At 50.5% G+C, this 21,312-nt stretch overlaps 1 protein-coding gene across 14 annotated transcripts in view; it reads left to right on the top strand.

Annotated features, from left to right (window-relative positions):
• The window catches only part of FARP2 (FERM, ARH/RhoGEF and pleckstrin domain protein 2), a 92,999-nt gene that overhangs the window by 26,746 nt on the left and 44,941 nt on the right, over positions 1-21,312 (top strand). For 13 of the 14 annotated variants that reach the window (XR_009540984.1, XR_009540986.1, XR_009540982.1 and 10 more), the window contains 5 exons: positions 12,623-12,727; positions 13,571-13,613; positions 14,973-15,051; positions 17,103-17,200; positions 18,827-18,941. Coding sequence is in view for 9 of the 14 variants with exons in the window: in XM_060151595.1 (XP_060007578.1) it covers positions 12,623-12,727; positions 13,571-13,613; positions 14,973-15,051; positions 17,103-17,200; positions 18,827-18,941 (440 nt within the window). In the remaining 5 variants the exon portion in view is untranslated. Of the gene's footprint in view, positions 1-12,622; positions 12,728-13,570; positions 13,614-14,972; positions 15,052-17,102; positions 17,201-18,826; positions 18,942-20,321; positions 20,850-21,312 lie in introns of those variants that run through there. The other variant, XM_060151600.1, reaches the window with a different exon arrangement.

Raw genomic sequence — 21,312 nt, 5'->3', positions numbered from 1 at the left:
CCTGGGTCTTCGCACGCGGTCTTTCATCCTGGCCTGCGTGTGCCTCATGTGGCTCCGCCTCCTGTGCCTCTCCAAGCCAGAAGGGCCGGGTTTGAGTTCTGCCGCCGCCGCCTCTTCGCCTCCTTTTTGCAAACAAGGGGTGTAGGTTTCACCCCCCAAGCTATGCGGGTCGCGTGACTCAGTGCTCTGTGCGGCTTTCTGCTGAAGCCTGTGCCCTGGCGTCTTGTCGGGGTGGGCGTTGTCCCACGCCGTCCCACGCCCTCCCACGCCCTCCCACGCCCTCCCACGCCCTCCCACGCCGTCCCACGCCCTCCCACGCCCTCCCACGCCCTCCCACGCCCTCCCACGCCCTCCCACGCCGTCCCACGCCCTCCCACGCCGTCCCACGCCGTCCCACGCCGTCCCACGCCGTCCCACGCCCTCCCACGCCGTCCCACGCCCTCCCACGCCCTCCCACGCCCTCCCACGCCCTCCCACGCCCTCCCACGCCGTCCCACGCCCTCCCACGCCGTCCCACGCCCTCCCACGCCGTCCCACGCCGTCCCACGCCCTCCCACGCCGTCCCACGCCGTCCCACGCCCTCCCACGCCGTCCCACGCCCTCCCACGCCCTCCCACGCCCTCCCACGCCCTCCCACGCCCTCCCACGCCCTCCCACGCCGTCCCACGCCCTCCCACGCCGTCCCACGCCCTCCCACGCCGTCCCACGCCCTCCCACGCCCTCCCACGCCGTCCCACGCCCTCCCACGCCCTCCCACGCCGTCCCACGCCCTCCCACGCCCTCCCACGCCGTCCCACGCCCTCCCACGCCCTCCCACGCCGTCCCACGCCCTCCCACGCCCTCCCACGCCGTCCCACGCCCTCCCACGCCCTCCCACGCCGTCCCACGCCCTCGGGCTGGCTCTGCTGCTGGCACTCCTCCCACCAAGCTGTGATTCAGGCTTTAGCAGTTTCCTGCTTTTGCTGAAAATGGACTTTACATTTTTGTTTCTTATCTTCTTTCTTGATCTTCAGTGATTCCAGCAAGAGATTGAGGAAGTGACAGGCTACACTGCCGTTCTCAGAGGAGTCACTGAGCACCCCTTCCCCCAACCCCTCCCCTCCTGTGTCGCCCCCTCCTGGGATTCCTCTTAGACACGTTTGTGGTTCCCACGTTCCTGAGTCTGAACGCTTCTTCATTACTCCATCTCGAGAGAAATGCCTCCATTTATTGTCCACACCCATGCAGGTGCACGTCTTACCCGTTCAGTTCAGGCCTCCTGGTGACCTTTAATTTCTGGAGTTATCTTTTTATTTCCTCCTTTTATTCTTTAGTTGCTGTTTTTCTTCTTCGAAATCTTCTCATTTTACGAATACATTGACCTGTTCCATTGGCCTTTCTGAGGATCTTCGTTATTCTTTTTAATGACGTTGTTTTGGTTTTGGTTACCACATCCGCTCCGTTCATCGGGAATTCATCTGTCTGCTTTCCAGGTCGACACCTCTGTTTCAGGAGTTTGGTGTTAAGCATCTGCTCATTCCTGGTTGTCCGTGTATTTTTGCAAATGAAGGTTCAGACTGCTTGGTATTGGTTCCAGTGACCTTTTTAAAGGCATAGTTTGATTTTGTAGGCAGGTCCCCTCTGTAGGGCCCTGGCTGGGGAGCAGGCAGTCTGCACAGGGGCACACACGTCAGGGCAGGCAAGCCAACCAGACCCTTCTGTTGACGAGGAAGAAAGAAAGGAATCACCCGAGACACTGGCTGCTCTAGGAGATTCACTGCTAAGATACACCCTCCGTTTTATTTTTCCCTGATGGTAAGTTAAAGACAAGGAATAAAAAAAATAGTGGGTTGATCGCCCAGCTACTAAAACTCATCAGAAGTATCAGGTTGCTTCCTTGGCTGCCGCCGTGGGACATAAACTACATAAGGATGTGGTGGGGACATGCGGCCTCTTTTACCCGGGTCACCAGCGCCCTCGCTCTGGTGGGAGGAGACGGGATGGTCCTTCCCGGAGCTGGGAGGGGGGTTCCCGTCTCTCTCCTTCTGTGCTCACACCTCAGCCCCTCCCCCCTCCACAGGGTCTTGTTAGGATGCTCATCACGGATTCTGCTTCTCTGCTGTCGCCCCCTCCCCCCGCTCGTGAGAGCACCCCGCAGGACAGACGTCTACGTGCCCCTCTGTTTAATGCGCACTGTTCGGCGTTTAAGCCTCATCTGGTCACGAGCTTCTGCCGCCGTCACGTCGCGGCTGTTGTGCTAACTGTGCGCGTTTGGACGAGCTGCAGGAGGCTTGCTGTGGATTTGGCTTTCCCCCCAGTTCTGGAACTCTCTCCTGCCTAGGCTGTGCACGCCGTGGGCGTTGTCCAGGGTCTGTGTGCCGAGTTATTCAGGGTCTGGGTCAGGAGACAGAATACACCTGCCCTGTGAACTGGGAAATGCAACAATTGTTAACTGGTAACAGACAGTAACTATGAAGCGGGGAGGGGAGCCCGCAGGATGCGGAGCAGGGAGTGCAGTCAGCTGCCGCCGCCCCCAAGCCCAAGGCTCAGACCAAGGGCCCGAGGAACAGGCTGCGGGCAGGAGCTGCCCAGCGGTGGGACCGGAGCTTGAGAGAGAGTCGCTTCTGGGCCTCCTGCACAGGCCAGCAGCTGTGAGCCCAGAGCCCAGAAGCAGGGAGAGAGGCCCTCTCTTCCTGTGCTGTCTCCAGCTGATCAGAGAGAGATGTCTGCAGGTCCTGTCCCAGGGTCACAAAGCCACAAAGAAGGGCGGGCTTGGAGCAGAGGGGCAATAAAGAGATAACTAGCTCACCCGTACTAACAGGGTCTTATTTGGGGATTTAAGCTGTCCTGTTTCCTCGAGTAGTTTCGGGGAAGCTATTGTAGGAGGAGCTGGGGCACCAGCGGATCCACGGATGTGTGAGCTCGTTTGGTGCCTCTGTCCAAGGACACTGTGTCCCCTCCCTGATAAGCACACGTAGCAGTGATGTCTTCATGTCCTCCAGCTTCACACAGCTCCTGTGGCCTTCAGCGCAGGAGGGAGTGGGTCTCTGGTGATACAGCATTTGAGGAATATGTGAGAATCTCAGACTTGAGCATGAGCCAGAGGGAGAGGGAAATGCCCGTCAGAAGCGCGGTGGCCTTCCAGAGCGTCCCGAATGAATGTGGCTACAGTTTCCTCTGAGCTCGCAGGATTATCTTCATCGCACAGTCTAATGTTACAAGGGGAAGTCCGGGGTTGGTCTAATCATTCGACAAGAAAAATCTCAAGTCCTGAAGCTAGCAGTGGAGGTGTGAGTTTCAGTCCAGCAGCAGAGACGGAGGAGCTGTGGTTTGACAAATGATCTGTAGACGGGCACATGGAGCAACGAGCTGCAGGACAAAGTCAGGCTTTTCAAGAAGGATCTTCCCACGCTGCTAAGACAGAGAAGAAAGAAGTACTTTGTTAGCGAAGCTGCTGTAACCCATTTCCATCCAGACAAAATCTTTAATGGTACTTTTGTCTATGTAGATATTTAACAATATGCTTTATGTCTAAGCATGGAGAAGAGCTCTGCCGTTGTGACCAACTGGAAAAATGGAAACACTGAACAAAATGTCTGTAACCTGTATTGTACTTTGGTTGTGTTATTAATGCCGTGTCTCCTCTGGCTTGGTGTTTGAAGCCCTGCCCTGGTTTGGGCTGTGAAGTCGGTCTCTCCATTGTTGTCTGTCGGGGATGCCGGTGCTCAGACGCCCTCCATGCTGCTCAGGCAGCCTCATTCCCTCTGACCATCCGCCCCTGTAGGCACAGACCGTGCAGACTGCAGTCCGACTGATGGTCAGTGTCTGTATTTTTAGGAACAGAAGGTAAGCTTTGAGTATGGAAGACATGAGAAGGCAGAGATGGACGTGTGACAGATACAAGGGACACAGAACAGAGCTGCCATATTGCACCAGCCAAGTCGTGGTTGTGACGCTCCTGTAAAAATTGAGAGGAATGAACCTGTAGAAAATTATCCTGGCAAGTAATGTTGAAATACTCTTAAACTACACTGTACAAAACATAGTCCGCGTCTATGTGTTTGCATAGGTGTTGACAGGAGGGAGAAACCACTGGCTGCCTGCGAGAAGCATGCTCCCCGTGCAGAGTCCAGGGGCTCCCTGCCCCGTCTGCTTCCTCTTCTGCTCCAGGCAGTTGAAACGAGTGCCTCTTTCCAGACACGTGTCAGGAGGAGACTGTGCACACTTGATGAACAAGCACAAGACCTGGACGGACGGTCCTCGGGGGTGGGAGCTCTCTCTGTGCACAGTTAGAAGATATTTTGTGCAGTGCTGACACTGTTGCGCGTGTGCAGACAACACACCCGGCTTGTGCCAGGCGTCCCGTGGGGCAGTGTTCATACGTGGTTTCGTGACAGCCCCAGAAAACCCTTTCAGGGTAAGAATTATTTATTTTTCAAATGAGGAAAACCCAGGCCCAGCATAGCCACCAAGCGGAAAGCCAGGATTCCAACTCCAGGTCTGTGCTCCTACGGCCGCATGATGCAACTTGTTCCTTGTGATGAAACCAAGGAGCCGGAAGGTATCTCAAGAAAATCCCTGGTTTCTCATCCACGTCAGGCAGAGGGTGACCAAGCTTGGTCAGGTCACTGTCTCTGCCGTTTTGGCGCTGATCGGGCAGCACGCCAATTCTTTCACCTTTCATCATCTTGACCATCGATGCCTCTCTATATTTTTAGCTGATATCTAAATTGTCGATTAAACTGTTTCTTCTAGTTTTGTCCTCTTTAGGTTTGGAAAATAACCGTTCAGCATCTTCCTAAAATTCTTCACATGCCCGGGAACTGTGCGTCTTGTGTCGCTGCAGGGACAGAGGGCCCAAGGGCAGCTGGGAGCGGCCGGAGACTCGCAGCTCTGCCCTCCCGCTTCGCTTTCCCGAGTTGCGTGCAGCCCACGGAGCACCTCACCCACACCTGATCCTTTTGCTCAGGATGGATTGCCCTGTCTTTTAATAAATGACGTTGGGTTGGACTTCAGTACCTATGGTCATAATGGAAGGGGTTGTCCCAGTTATTATGGGATTGATTCATTAACAGACATCTCAGTGCCTGTCCTGTAAATTACTTTGTGTGCCAAGAACCTCCTGACGCTCTTTTATAATTTAAGTATGAAGAACCACCTCGTATTTTTTCCCCAAGGAGAACTCATTCTATTGAAAGTCTCTACACGTGCGGTGAATTGTTAATTATTGAACAAAATTCAAGATATGGTTTCTGCTCTCCCAAAACCTGTGGTCTAAAAAAGTCTCTCTGTCTCTCATGTTGAGCACTTTGAGAAACGATTGTTTATAAACTGGAACGGGCTGGTGTGTGCGTGAGCGTCAGGCTCTCACGGAGACCCACGTTCTGACCCCAGGTCCCTGCGTTTGCACAGGTCATGGGCTCCAGTGAGTCTGTTCCGCGTGGAGCGCCACGCTGGACTTGGGCTTTTCCGGTGTGTTCTGTTCTGGGTGACCTTTCTGAAAGGGCCCTTGACAAACTGGACCATGTCTGCAGGAGATGGATCAGGGGAGGATTTAGGCAAAGGCATTTTGGCCAAAGGCTGGGAACTCTTTCCAGGCAGGGCCGTCCAGCGGTGGAACCAGGTGCCTCGTGCCCTGTGCGTCCTGACGCCTCAGAGCAACTCTAGAAGGATTAATGTAAAAGGTGAAAGGTCAGCTTTCAGGAACTCCCAAGGATGTTTGACCTCTTATTTTCCTTGTGGTGACTTTCGTACCAGGGTGTCACTTGCACAGTGAGGTGTGCAGCCCTTCGTGTGCAGCTTGGTGAGCTGACGTGTGTGCACTTGCTCCCCACCCCTGGTGGAGATGGACCCCAGGCTCCCTTGTGCCCCTGCCAGCCACTTACAGCCCCCAAATAGCTGCTGTTTTGATCTTTAGGACTATAAAATGGTTTTGCCAGATACTCAGTTTGGTACAGAGACAGTCATATGGTGTGTGCGCTGACATTTATCAGTAACCAGTATTGCTGCATGAAGCATGAAGCAGTGGTCTCTTTTTTCCATCACTGGGTCATATTCCATCGTGTCAACAAACCATATATCGTTTATCCATCCAGTTTGACATTTCAGCTCTTGTCAGGGTTTGCCTATAAGTGAAGCTGCTGTGAACGTTCTCAAACGTGTGTTTCGCTGTACGTAAGCAGACACTTGTGTTCAGCGTACCCTGGGACTGGGACTGTGCAGCCGTAGGGCAGGTCTGGCCGCCGCTTTCCCCAGGAGACCTGCAGACCTGCACCCACATCAGCCTGGACGCGACCTGCATGCGGTTCCCCACGTTCTTGCCAGTGTCAGTATTGCCAGTCCTCTCCTCTTTAGCATCCTGGAGGGCGTCTGGTTGAGCCTGTGTTCCCTGACATCATGCTGTGCAGCTTTTCTTACTGTTTATTGGCCATTTAGATAATGCTGTTTTGAAAGTGCCTGTTCAGCTGTTTCTGCCCACTTCTGTTTAACTGGACTGTCTACCTTTTCCTTATGATTTGTAGATCTTTAAATATGTGTTGGCTTCATGACCTTTGTTGGACTTTCGTATTGCACATATTTTCTAGTTTGTGACTTGCCATTTTCCTGTCTTAACAGTGTCTTCTGATGTACAGAAGTTTCTGATTTTCAGGTGGTCCATTTATCAGACATTCTTTTGTGGTTAAGTCCTTTCTGCGTCACGTGGTTCAGTTCTCTGGAACCAACAACTGTTCCTAGTTAACTGCCCCTTCAGAGAGAGTCTGTGCGTTTACCTACAGTATGTACATGCGTTATGTATAGATTTATATCTATATTTATATCCCCCCATGCAGTGGTGGTGTGTGCGTTGTTCAGCACCCAGGTTTTTTATGCTAACAGTTTACCTTGGCGGTCTGCTCACTTCAGTGCAGAGAGAGCGGCTTCGTCCACCCGCCGCAAGGGTCACCGGGTTTGCTGCAGATTTAGGGTATGGTTAATTGTCTGCTATTAGAAGCATTATTGTGACAAATGTTGTTCTATATGCATAGCTTTGCACCTGTGAAATACTTTTTTTTTCCTTTGGCCATGCCACGTGGCTTCCAGGATCTTAGTTCCCCCACCAGGGGTTGAACCTGGGCCCTCGGCAGTGAGAGTGCAGAGTTCTAACCACTGGACTGCCAAGGAATCCCCTGAAATACTGTTTAGAAGTGGGGTTTTTAAAAGCATGGTGTGGACATTTAAATTTTGGTAGGTAGCTCCATCGTGATTCCACAGAGGTGGTCCCAGTTTGCTCGCATGGTCCCACGGGGGGTGCCTGTTTGCTCTGCTCCCTGACATGGTGCTTTCAGACACTCTTGAGTTCTGCCCAGCTGATACACGAAAAATGGGATCTCAGTGTAGGTTTGATTTGCATATCTCTAATTATGTGTTTAAACGTCATTTAGGTTTCTGTTTTTGTGAACAGCCTGTCCTTTTGCCCATTTTTCTATTCCGTTGCAGTTTGGCATGTTTTAAAGAAATTAACCCTTTGTGATACGAGCTATCAAAGTTTTTCCCCTGTTTATCTTTGAAGAAGTCTTGACTTTACAGTGCTTCTTTCTGTGCAGAGGTTTTTATTTTTGTGTTCAGTCTCTCAAGCCTCCTGTGATGGCTTTTAGCTGCTGGAGTGAAATGAAAACAGCCTCTCCCCATGTGGAGTACAAAACAGATTTATCTCACTGCAGTACTTTGATGGGTAGATATCTTTGTGTTTAGATATTTTATTCATCTTGAAATTATTATGCCAGATAAGGGTACAGCCTAGTTTTTTCCAGATGGATACCTAATAATATTTATTGAATAATCTGTTTTCCTCTCACTGATTGATTTGAAATGTCACTGTTACCAGGCACTCCACTGTTTTATGTGTTTGGGTATATTTCTTCACCTCCTACTCTATTCCATTGATTTGGCTGTGTGGACATATGCACCAGTACCAAATGTTTTAATTACTATAGTTTTTCAACAGTTTGACTATCTGCTAAGGCTCATCCTCTCTTAATTTTCTTTTTCAGAATTTTCCTGACCATTCTTGCATTTTAAAAAATACATCAACTGTAGAATCAGCCTCTCAGTTTCCTTAAAGAATCCTCTTGGTACTTCTATTAGGGCCGCATGGAGTCTGTGGATTAATGGAAGGAAGCTTGACGTCTCCGCGGGTGTTTCTCTCCAAGAAGGTGGCGCCGTCCACTTCCGCCCCTTGTTCAGTCTCCTGACAGTGTTTTTAAAATTTTCGCCGTAAGGCTTTCTTTTATTGTAAGTTTATTCCAAGATATTTCAGTTTTTTCATTGCTGTTACAAATGTGGTTGTTTCTTCCTCTCTATCCTGAAAAGCCTGGTGATATCCGTATAATAATTTTCCCCCATCACCTAACTGAATTTCATCTTTTTTATAATAGTTTTCTAGTTGATGTTCTTGGATTTTCAAAGTAAAGTATCATACCCGCAAGTAATGACACCTTGCTTCCTCTTTTCCAGTTTTTTTGCCTCCCGTTTCTTCCTGTTTTGGTGCTGGCATTTAGAGTTAGTGATGGAATGTGCGGTTGGGGGCAGCCACCCCGTCTTGTTAGATGTTAGGGAATCATGCCTCTCTTCCTATTTTATTAAGAATTGAATTTTATCAGATGCCTTCTCAGAGTCTCAGGTTCTGGGAATAACCGTAGGATATTTTTCTGCAGGTTAATGTTAGATCTCCTAATGGTGTGTTGAATTATCCTCTCTCTCTCGAATAAGTTTACTTGGCTATGATGTGTCACTCTTTCTGTTTTTGCCAGGTTATGTTTACTGATACTTTACTTGGGATGTTTCCATTGACATCCATAAGGAGGAATCTTTCTCTTGGGGAATGTGTGTGTATATGTGGATTTGTTTGGAGTTTGGGGGTTCTTTTCCATAAAGCAAATTTAAGGGATTCCCTCCCCCCCACCCTGCCCCGCCATCTGTGTCACCTTGGATTAATTTAAATATCTTTGGAGATGTCTGTGCCTTCATGGTTTGTGAAGACACCTGTTTCTGATGGTTTTTGTGGGAATTGATTATGTATTTCAGGACACACGGAGAATACAAAATTCTTTTTGTTACCTGAACATAGGCTAGTAATTGACTTGGAAAACTTTTTTAGTTTAGTAAAATTTATTCCAGGGCTTCCCTGGTGGCGCAGTGGTTGAGAGTCCGCCTGCCGATGCAGGGGACACGGGTTCGTGTCCCGGTCCAGGAAGATCCCACATGCCGCGGAGCAGCTGGGCCCGTGAGCTATGGCTGCTGAGCCTGCGCGTCCGGAGCCCGTGCTCCGCAACGTGAGAGGCCCGCGTACTGCAAAAAAAAAAAGAAAATTATTCCAATTCAGGAAGTTAAATATATATAGTTGTCCATTCAGGTCTGTGTATATGTGTGTATCATACATGAGCATTTATATACGCATATCCCCACGTGTTTCCGTATGTATACCCATGCATGTGTGTATGTATGTGTGTCCATTCTTGTGTGCATTATACATGTATGTGTTTTCGTGTATCCATAAATGTGTGTACATATGTGCATATACATACAAATACATGTGTAACTCATGTGCTTTGTGCCCCGATATACAGCCCCTGCCCTGGGTGTTGGGCGGTGCCAGGCAGCATTGTGTCGTGAGCAACCTCGTGTCACACACGTGCCGTGGTCGGTGCCCGTAGTCCCACTGGGACGGCCCCAGAGCAGAGCTCAGGCCGCGCTCACTGCAGGTGGAGGGCTGGCCGGCAGGTAGTGGGGTGGGCGGCTCGGGTACGGCTGTGCCGCCTCCCGTCCGACCGCAGACGGGGTGGGGAGCCCAGGGTGGGTGAGAACCAGTCTCAGTGCCACCAGCACCTTGTCCGGGGGCCGCGTGATGTGACTGTTGGGGGAGCTAGCGGAGGTCAAGGGCACCTTAGCGGGTTCTCAGAGGACACGCCCCCCCCCTTAGGCCGACCCGACAGGGAGGTGTGCACCCAGCCCTGGGCGGGGGCTGGGGGTGGGACTGGGGTGCCCTGGCCCATCCTGGGGGAGGGGTGACGTGGCTTTGAGAGGACTTCTGTGGGGTCAGACACCCAGGGGTCGTGGGGTCAGGGGTGGGTTGCAGCAGAATCTGTGATTTCTGACCGGTTAACCATGTAGGGGCCCCAGTGTGGGTGGTCCCTGCGGTGACACGGGGCCTGCAGGGCACTGCATGGCCTCCCCAGCACCTGCTCTGTCACAGGGAGCTCTACTGTGATGCTCTGAGGGACGTCATAGGAACGGAACCCAGCGAGACCTGCGTGTGTGTTCCCTACTAATTGTACTTTCAGCGTGAGGTCACACTGTAGCTCACCTTCCTGTCCTGATGAGGTGCTCGTTCTGCTCTGTGATTCTCTGTGAGCTTCTGTTAGGACAAAGGGCGGGTTTTTTTTTTTTTTTTAATTTATTTATTTATGACTGTGTTGGGTCTTCGTTTCTTTGCGAGGGCTTTCTCTAGTTGTGGCAAGCGGAGGCCACTCTTCATCGCGATGCGCGGGCCTCTCACTATCGCGGCCTCTCTTGTTGCGGAGCACAGGCTCCAGACGCGCAGGCTCAGTAATTGTGGCTCACGGGCCCAGTCGCTCCGCGGCATGTGGGATCTTCCCAGACCAGGGCACGAACCTGTATCCCCTGCGTTGGCAGGCAGACTCTCAACCACTGCGCCACCAGGGAAGCCCAGAAGGGCGGGTTTTTATCCCTTCAAATAACAATTCTCATTTCAGGAGCCTTAGCACTTCCTGAGCACACGGAGAGAAAATCTAATGGTTAAATAGTGGACGTTTCCCTCCCCACCCACTTGTGTGTATTATATTTTAATTGTGAAAATAACATGTCTACTGATGAAAACTTTAGACGTTAATGACTAAGACAAGTTAATGATTGAGGTGAAAGTGGAAGTCCTTGTCTGCATCGCACACTCTGTTCAGTCCCTGAGAGACACAGAGCACAGCCTTCCAGACCTGTTTCTGCTGTGTGTTAACAGAGGGTATGTTCTATGAAAGGGAATCATACTGTGTAGAAATGGAAACCTTTCTTCCTGACTGAACTGTAGTCTTGACTTTATTCTGTGATGGTCCATACAGAATTTCTGTGTTCCTTTTAAGGGATGCGTAATTTTTTTTTCTTTTTTATTTTTTTATTATTATTTTTTTTTTGCGGTACGCGGGCCTCTCACTGCTGCGGCCTCTCCCGTTGTGGAGCACAGGCTCCGGACGCGCAGGCTTAGCGGCCATGGCTCACGGGCCCAGCCGCTCCGCGGCATGTGGCATCTTCCCGGACCGGGACACTAACCCGTGTCCCCTGCATCGGCAGGCGGACTCTCAACCACTGCGCCACCAGGGAAGCCCAGGGATGCGTAATTTTTAATTAGGGATACGCCATTACTCATTTTGCCAGTTCTTTGCTACTTTGTCCTTGGTGGTTAGCTCTGTGCAGTTGTTTTGGGCTATCTGTAGGAGGAAGTAGAAGCGGAGTTGCTGTGGCAAAGGTACATGTATACACTTCAGATTGGAAAGTGTTTTCACATTATCCCAGCAGGTGTGTGGCTGTCTTCCCATGGCCACGCCACTCACTCTTGGCATCATCATAACCTCTTTGATGGGTGAAAAGTGACACCTCACTGTTTTAATCTATTTTGTTGCTAGAGGGCTTGAGTACCTTTTTGGGTTTTTTGTTTGTTTGGTTTTGGTTTTTTAAATATTTATTTAGGTTGCGCTGGATCTTAGTTGTGGCATTACAGACTCTTAGTTGCAGTATGCGGACTCTTAATTGTGGCCTGTGTGCTCTTACTTGCGGCATGCATGCGGGATCTAGTTCCCTGACCAGGAATCAAACCCGGGGCCCTCTGCATTGGGAGCATGGAGTCTTACCCACTGGACCACCAGGGAAGTCCCTTGAGTACCTTTTTGTATGCCTAAGGCCATTTGTATTGCTTCATAAGAGCAGCATGAGATGTAAGTTATAATTTTTTCAGCATGATTCTAGTTTGTAACTTTGTTCAGTGTCTTTCTATTCAGAAATGTTTCATTTCTACTTAACCGGATCTATCAATCTTTCCTTTGTGCTCCGCTTAGGAGACTGTACTCAGCCCGAGATTATGGAAACATTCTCCTCTGCCTTTAGTCCACTGGAATTGATCTTTGTGAGCAGAGTGGAGGGCCGGCTCCCCACCTGGTTTGTTGCCTAGTTCATGCTCTTCTCCCTGTGGGAAAGGCTGCCAGACGCTAAGTTATCCACGGGATCTCATGCAAACATGAACTATGAGACTCACCGTTTTAGTAAATATCAGAATTGTTGGATAAAATGTTTACTGAGGCTAAGAATGGTTCCTACCACCTTAAAGTTACAAAGAAATGTGACTCCGCACGCTCTGAGAAAGTAGAATGGAGGCGCTTTTAGCTTTACTGATGCCTCAGTTTCTGCGCACAGAGCCTCAGGTTCATCTGTTCGCTTTGTGACAGTTTGTGCGCCTCGTCAGAAAGGAAAGCGAAGCAAGAAGTTAAATATGATGAAGTTCTGCGTGTGGGAAGGGACTTTATGCCACAGTGTTCATAAATCTTTGTTGTCTAAAGTCGTGTAACCCTCCTCGTGTTTCTTCTCATCTGTCTCACCACAGCCTAAATGCTATGGCCAGGTGTTACTGACCCAGGTGTGGAAGCGCCTGAATCTGATAGAATGTGACTACTTCGGCTTGGAGTTTCAAAACGTCCAGTCCTGCTGGGTATGTGCTTCTCATCCGCTTTTGGAGATAGGCGGTAGGTGGGATGCAGGTGCTTGTGATGATGCATCCGGGCCAGAGACCTTTGAGGACCTCCTGGAATGATAACAAGCAGGGCACATTGTTGTTATCAAAGCTGTGCTATTAAAGTATTTTATTTACAGCTGTAGGGAATATATTTGCCTTCTACCTAAGCCTGAATTGGCATCCCCCCTAATTTTTTTCAATCTACTAGCACATGTGCCAAGGAAATCCTTTCTTCATAAGTTATAAAAGCAGCTAGAGTATATCGTGTGTGATGATCATTTCAAGAGTGGATTTTGAGCAAACTGCTCTACTAAACTGGTTATGCCTCATTTTACTTAATAGGTGAACCATAAAAGTGTGGAGCTTTAATATTTACAGGTGGAACTGTTTTAAAGAAACCAAATGAACCCATTAGTTCAAAAAGCATGTCAGCACTGTAGAGCCCCTTTCTACCCCTGTCGCACAGTAACCCTCTCATCAGCTCGCTGTTTACAAAGGCAGCAGGTGGCCGATACTTGTTTGGTCTTGACAGATAGCAGCCCCAGCACGCACACACAGAGCTCTGGGTGCCGGTCCTGTGCACGGCGACAGCAGCCTCTGTGACGTGGGGTGGTTGGCAGCATCCTGTTCCACGCCTCCCAAAGCGTGCCCTGCTGTACTCTGTTATATCAGGATTCGACGTGTGTCCAAGAGCAGCAGGGCCAAAATACTCTTGCCTTAAATATCTCCCTTAATTATAAACATTTGTGTTTTGTAACATTCTTGTTAAATAGAGAAATAATTTAATGGATTTGATATCTTTTCTTAAATCCTCTTTAGATCTGGCTTGAACCTATGAAACCCATCGTTAGACAAGTACGAAGTAAGTCCTTTTCTTAACTCTTTAAAGCTCTGCTCACTTAAGATGCTTTGTCCTTGACTGCCCAAATTCAAGGCACATTCGGACGATCATGGTCGTCACCACTCTGGGCAGCAGCATGGTGACGCCAGCAGCAGGAGAACTTGGAGGTCACTTTGCCGTTTAGCTTTAAACTGTAAGACGTGGAGGGTGGGGTGTCGTTTAACTCAGTTCTCAGTTACTTGCCTCAAATTTGGAAGAAATAGGATATGCTGCTCGATATTGCCTTCATCTTTGGCCAAAAATAAGTGTGCAGTTTCTAAGTTATGAGAAGACATACGGGGTGAAATCTCTAGTCCTGAATTCACCTGTAAGTTTTCTAGGACTAAATTGCGGAGAAGAGGTTGTATGGAAGGGACTTTGGTTCACTGATAAGCAAAGGCCATTTCGGTTGCCATAGCAGTTTAGCAAAACAGTTCCTCTTGTGGTGGAAATCATGTGGCTGTGTTATTATAAAATTTCAATAAAGCTAAAACACTCAGATAAGCTAATATCCTACACTTTTTCTTTACAGTAATCAGGTTGTTCTAGTTCAGTATAGTGAATGATAACATTTTTCTTTCACTAAAGTATATAAGGATTTCAAAAATAATGGCCTTTTTATTAATTTTTTTTTTTTTTTTTTTTTTTTTTTGCGGTATGCGGGCCTCTCACTGTTGTGGCCTCTCCCGTTGCGGAGCAACAGGCTCCGGACGCACAGGCTCAGCGGCCATGGCTCACAGGGGCAGCCGCTCCACGGCATGTGGGATCTTCCAGGACCAGGGCGCGAACCCGTGCCCCCTGCATCGGCAGGCGGACTCTCAACCACTGCGCCACCAGGGAAGCCCTTATTATTAATTTTTTTTTGGCCTTGCCACATGGCTTACAAGATTTCATTTCCCCAACCAGGGATCATACCCAGACCCTGGCAGTGAAAGCCCGGAGTCCTAACTACTAGGCCACCAGGGAACTCCCAGGCTTTTAAAATTATTACTATGACTAATAGTATAAACACCTTTATTTTTTTAATCACTTTTTTATTCCGAAAATATAAAGAAGAATACATTTTAAGATTTTAATGTGCAGTTTCCTGCTTGTTTTTAGGGGTTCTTTTAGTCATCTCTACTTAAAGCAAAAGTTTTCAATTTTTTCTTTGCTATATGTGACTGGTACTTAGGACTAACAATTTCACGCAGAGGAAATTTCTTAACATCCTCTTACTTGAAAAGATTTGCTTTAACAGTCCATTTGAAAGCACTAGCTCAGTCACACCAGAATATGCAGAAAGATAGCAAATACAGAGTGTGACCTTATTTGTGGACTTTAAAATTTTTCTTTTTATAGGGCCAAAGAATACAGTGCTTCGCCTAGCAGTGAAATTTTTCCCACCTGATCCGGGTCAGTTGCAAGAAGAATATACACGGTAAAGAGCTTGACTGACCCAGAGCTGCCGTGGGCAGGGTCCTCCTTCACCTGTGTCCCCGACAGCACCTGTGCTTTACCTAAGCACCTGGTCAGGGTTGTTTATTCAAAGAACGAGCCTAGTGTCTGTGTCAAAGCTGTAACCAAGGTGTCATAGTTTTGCATTTTCACTCTTGCACAGACACAAATGCAAACAGGGTTTGGAAGAATGGTTATGGCACAAATTTGAGAATTAAAAGTGGTGTTTGAGGGCACTGCTGAACAGATATTCTCCATAGATCTGTGCCTGTGCATGAAGTCGGTAGGAATTTCGCCCATTCCTTTACTTTTTTAACCAACAAAATACACTTACTTGGGAGTGTCCTCATGAATATATGGAGCAGAAATACTTTAGGTGATTTCTTTTCTGCTACGCTTTTCAATTCACGATTGATTCTTTGAAAGAAAATGTTTGCAGTTGTTTCATCTGGGCAATAAGATTATGGAAGTGGTTTTTTTCCTTGTATTTTATGTACTGATTTTATCATGAGGAATAAAGCAAAAACCTAAAAATCAACTCAAAACCCGGAGTCAGAAGTTAGATAAGAGAGAGCTATGATGATGATGCAGTAGTAACAGAGTAGCTTCCTGACCAAATGTGGATCTATACCTGGGTCCTCAGAGTCTTAGAACCTCTGCTTAGAAGGTCTTTGCCAACCGCTTTTGAATCACAAAGTCGTAGACTCAGCTGCGAGGACACGTAGAGACCACAAGGCTCTAGTCTCATCTTTACGGGTTAGGAGCTGAACCCCAGGACGGCAGAAAGCGCCTTACGAGTGAGCACAGAGCTTGTCTTAATAGTGTATTAAACACCTCACATTTACCAGGAAGTCCCTTTTGAGAGAATCACTTTTTATTCCTAGACATTGGTGAGTAACAGGAAGTGTTAACCTAATTCCGTGTCCTGGGTCCAAGCCGGGTTTATGCAAAAGGTCATCTTTTTATTTATAAAAAAACTGCATGTTTGTGGTAAAAGAAGAAAAACTTTAAAGTTATGTAGAGTAAAAAGTCAGCGTTCCTCTTCACTCCCTGCCCACCCACCCTTCCCAGAAGTGTTAACGCTTGGACATGAGTCTTCCAGATGAATTCACAGCGGTATGCCAGTAGACGTGGGGCTTTAAAGTCATTATTTTACAAAACAGTATCAAACTCTACACAGAGAACTGCAGTTTGAGTTTCTTTTTCCCCCACATATCCATGGCATGCCATGGATGTCTTTCCGTATTAGTATGTATGGCTGTAACCTAATTTATTTAGCCAGTCTCATGTTAGTGCAAATTTAGATTGTTTCTAGCTTTTCTCTGCTGTAATGCTGCAAATAAACATGCTTGTCCACATATCTTTGTGAACTCTGGAAGTGTTTCTGTAGAAAAGTTCATAGTGGTGGGATTGCTTAAGGCCAAGGGTGTGTACATTCCAAGTTTAAGAGAGCACAGTAAGTGCTGACGGCTCACGCTGGAGTGGACCCCCAACAAGGGCGGGGCATCTGCCCTGCGCCCCGTGGTATTTCCAGCTCCCAGAACAGCACCTGGAGCATATATGTGCTTGGGGATTATTTGCTCATGGAATAAATGAATATATAAATAGTTTCGGTCACCCTCTCTGTTACATTCTCACCAGTTAATTCAAGACTACCTGTTTCTCAGATTCTAGCCAAGACCGAACATTATCCATCTGCCTTACAGCTCCATAGCCACACTTGAAGCTTCGCCCTCATTGGCTGTTTCTGCTGCTTCACACAAACCGCGAGTGCAGTTTTGTGCGTGTTCACAGAAGTGGCACGAATTTGTGAGCTTCCGCCTTGAAGGTGTGGCTCCAGGTGATCTGGCGCCCTGGGCTATGGTGTGCCCGGCGTGTGGACCGCCCGGCGTGTGGACGCGCTAAGCTCCTGTGACTGCCCTTGCTCGCCTTCTGCTCTGGTGTGACCTGGGGCTGTGTGTCCTCCTGAGACAGACGTGGGAAGTGTGTTCAGAAGCTTTGGAGCTGATCTCTGTGCTTGGAACTCCCTCCTAGATACTTGTTTGCCCTGCAACTTAAGAGAGACCTTCTGGAGGAGCGTCTGACCTGCACGGACACCACGGCTGCCCTCCTGGCGTCCCACCTCCTGCAGGGTGAGTGTCCCGCTGGCCCCGCGCTCACACGGGATGGCTGCGCCTGTGGCTGACTCACCTGCCCCAGGCTGGGCACCAGCAAAGGACGGGCGGTTCAGTTTGCAGGTTTTTCTGAAGGGCTGAGGGTTAACTTCCCACCTGGGAGGGGAGACAGGCCACGCGTCCTCCCCGTGGTCTCACGTGGCCCTCAGACCTCCAGTGGGGGGGCCAGGCAGCACCCCGACTCTGGGGAGAGCGTCACAGCCCCTGTGACAAGTCAGGTGTCAGTCCCCGAAGGACAAAGGAAGCCCTTCAGTATCTCAGAGCGGGAGGTGGTTTGAGCGCCATGGTGACTTCAGGCATGACCTGGGAGAAGCATAAGAGAGGAGGGTCTGGAGAGCAGGTGCGCGCTTCGCCCGGGCTCTCCAGCGGCCCCCCTGCCCCCCACCGCAGGACAGACAGAAGGGAATCCCCGCCTGGCTTCTGGACTAGAGGCTGGACCGCATCTTCCTGGCATAGAACGAATACTTCTGAAATTTGAACTCAGGAAGTATGATATAGAGAGGTTCCAGGATTTTAGAAACTTCTAAGTTAATGGGTTAGTGTGCAGTTTACTTGGTCCTTCCCCTGACTCACCTTCTCCAAATAGCAGATTTTACCAGAGGTTTGCCGTCCTGCACAGTGGGACCCGTTCACACCCATAAGCACAGGTGTCGAAGTGGCTTAGTTATCTGTGATTTGTCCTGAGGTCCTCTCAGGCAGCAGGTGGCTTTGCAGTGCGGACGGCCTTCGGTAGTGCCTCTTGCTGAGGGCTCTGTGCGAGCTGAGTTATCTTAGAATAACTCGTCCTCCTGGAAGTTCCACCTTGGAAGTGTGCTGCTCAGATTGAAGGGCGGTAAAGAGCCACGACAGCCAGATGCCGTGTAGGATTCTGACCGGGTCCTTTGCCTTAAAGTTAGGCGGCTGCTGAAACGTGAACGGGTCTGAGGCTCGGATGGAGCAGCAGCTGGTGGCCTTGTCCTTACCTGGGTGGTGCTGCCGGGGTTATGCATGAGAATGTCCCGTTTTGTAGAAAACACACCCCAAGCTGTGATCCTGTGCATGCGGCTTTTCTGTGATTTGAGACTGTCTCAGAACAAAGTATGTTGCTTAAAATTATTGGGCTTTAACTACTATTTTGAAAATATGTGTGGCCTTAAAATACATGAAATTAGAAAGAAACATTCACTGTTCCTCAAGAATTTGAGAGGGCCTGAAGGAAGAAACAATTTAAAATACATTATCTTGAAACAAAATAAAGGACCTTATCCTGGTCACAGTAGTCTTGAGACAACTTACAGAGAAAACGTTTAAAACATAGCAAACAGGGTATAAAGCTCAGAGTTTCCCTCCCTGGAGCCGCTCACCAGCGTCTTTCCTCTTCAAGACTCAAAGAATTCTCTTCGCCTGCCTTTATGTTTGCCTTGAACAGCATAAAATATGTGGAAAAATAAAATACAACATTTTGTTTATTTAAGGGATATATTTTTTTGCTACAAATTTAGGATAATTTTCTTCTGCTTTTAATTTACGCACTTGCACGCACAGACGCTTGTATTTTTCTTCATGTAAACATGAGAAAGACTGCCTGTTACTTTCTCGTCTTAGCGGAAATAGGAGATTACGAAGAGGCGCTGGTCCGGGAGCACCTGCGGGCCCACGAGTACCTGCCGGGCCAGGAGCGGGCCCTGGAGCGGATCCTGGAGCTCCATCGGGGGCACGCGTGAGTCGGCGCCGCCGGACATCGGGGCAGTCGGCTGGCCGGGCGGGACTCCGTCCACAGGCCGCTTCGGGACAGGCTGGGAGGGTGCCCGGGCCCCGGGCAGTGCTGGCGTCCCTCCGTAAGTGGGGGGCAGTGGACGGGGTCCCGCACTGGCCGCGCCCAGTCCTCAGGTGTCGGGTGGGGGCGGGATGGTTCCTGCTGCAGCCCTGCTGCCTGGCTTCCCTAAGGCTTGACGCTGGGACGAGGTGAGGGCGACCCGGAGGAAGAGGGGAAGAGAGATGGGGAGGCCGTGAGAAGGGCTGGCGGCCCCGGGCCCGGGGGTTGTGAGCTTGAGTTCACCAAAGGGAGAGCTCGATGGGGAGGGGTCCTGGAGGACTGGGCCCCCCTCGTGGGGGAGCCTGCTGAGAGGTGAGCGCGCTGACGTCACGTGCAGGGCGGGCGTTGGGCAACGCAGACCCAGGCTCCAACCCTCGAGGATGCCCTTCCCTGTGGGGCCGTGCGCTTTTCCATGCCTTCACCGCTCAGAGCCACCAGCGGACCTTTGTGTGCCTGGCTCGGGGTGGCACTGTATGTACAGATGTGTCACTTGTGGCATGTGGGCTGCAGTGCCAGGCAGAGCCCACTCTGCGGGGAGGATGGGGTGCAGGAGGACCGTGAGGGTGCCGGCAGAGGCAGCAGCCTGGGGGTGGGGGGCACGGCCCCCAAGGTTCTAGGAGCCAGTAATAGCCCCAGCTGCTGGCGGGAGGCTGCACGTGACCCCGCGGTGCCACGCGTGCCCTGGGCTCTGGGCCCCCCTTCGTCACGGAGCCAAGGCCTGAGCTCCGTCTTGGGTGTGGTGGTTTGGGGCACCGCTGGGCGTCCGAGCTGTGCACACGGGGCCACCCTTTCCCAGACGCGGCCTCAGCGCGCACCTGGCCCTTAGGGCTCTGGCCTCGCTTCCACGCCGAGGGGCGTGGCCTCTTTCGAGGCTGCCTTGGTTCTCGCTGGTGGCGGGGGAATGCGCCGCACCCCGTGTCACACCCAAACCCCGAGGGCCAGACGAGCAGAGGGCCCCCTCCCCGTGCCAGCCTGAGTGAGTCCCCGGTCTGCCCCAAAGGGGACGGTCACCTGTGTGGGATTTGCTCCTAGCGTTGGGGGCAGGGTCCCCTTCCTTCCAGGACACACAGGGCCGGAGCCGGGCGCCCGTGGAGGGTGGGGTGGCCGCCGTGTGAAGCGTCCCACCTGGGCAGCGGCGACGGGGCAGGGGTGGAGCCAAAGCGCACTGTGCAGGGTGAGGCAGGCGGGGCGGGGCCAGGGGTGAGGCGGGCGGGGGAAGGGGTGAGGCGGGGCGGGGCCAGGACGCCCCCTGGAGGATGGGGGTGGGGAGAGGCCCCACAGGCCGTGAGAAGGAGGCCCCCAGGACAGGGCCACGAGCAGCCAGAAGAAGGAAGACAGCCTGGGGCCGTGGACCCCAGGGAAGAGTGCTTCAGGATGGGGACCAGAGCCCCGTGGGAGAGGCTCACTGCCAGGCCCGGTGGGTGGGGGTTCATGACGTGACCCCCCCCCATGCATGGGGAGGCCGGTGGGACGGTGACCAGTCTATGCTCAGTCACACTGAGAACCCGCCTTGAGGGGAGTAAAGCACCAGACCTGAGAGGTGGCTCCGCGCCTGCACGTCGTGTGTTCGTATGCACATGTGCATGTGTGTGTAAGTGTTGCAGATATCTCTAAAGTTTGTATGGAAACACAAAAGACCCCAAATAGCCAAAATAATCTTGAGAAAGAAGAACAAAGCTGGAGGAATCACTCCCTGATTTCAAACAACTACACAGCTACAGCCATCAGAACGGGAAGGAAGTGGCATAAAAACAGACACACAGATCAGTGGAACAGGACAGAGAGCCCAGAAATGAGCCCACACACTTGTGGGTGAGTGAAAAGAGACAAGACTAGACAATGGGGAGAAGACAACCTCTTGAATAAACAGCATTGGGAAACTGGACAGCCACACACGAAAGAATCAAACTGGACCCCTTTTTCACACCATATACAAAAAATAAACTCAAAATGGATTAAAAACTTACATGTAAGGGGACTTCCCTTGTGGCACAGTGGGTAAGACTCCACGCTCCCAATGCAGGGGGCCCAGGTTCCATCCCTGGTCAGGGAACTAGATCCCACACCACTAAGAGTTCACGAGCCGCAACTAAGACCCGGTGCAACCAAATAACTAATATAATAAATAAATGTTTTTAAAAGATGACTTACATGTAACGCCTGAAACCATAAAACTCCTAGAAGAAAACAGGCAGTATAGTTTTTGACGTGGGTCTTAGCAATACAGTTGACCGTTGAACAACATATGCGTGAACTGGGTGAGTCCCCTTATACA

The sequence above is a fragment of the Lagenorhynchus albirostris genome, chromosome 6, assembly GCF_949774975.1.
Source record: "Lagenorhynchus albirostris chromosome 6, mLagAlb1.1, whole genome shotgun sequence".
Lineage (NCBI taxonomy): Eukaryota > Metazoa > Chordata > Mammalia > Artiodactyla > Delphinidae > Lagenorhynchus > Lagenorhynchus albirostris.
This window is presented reverse-complemented; position numbering and strand designations above follow the sequence as displayed.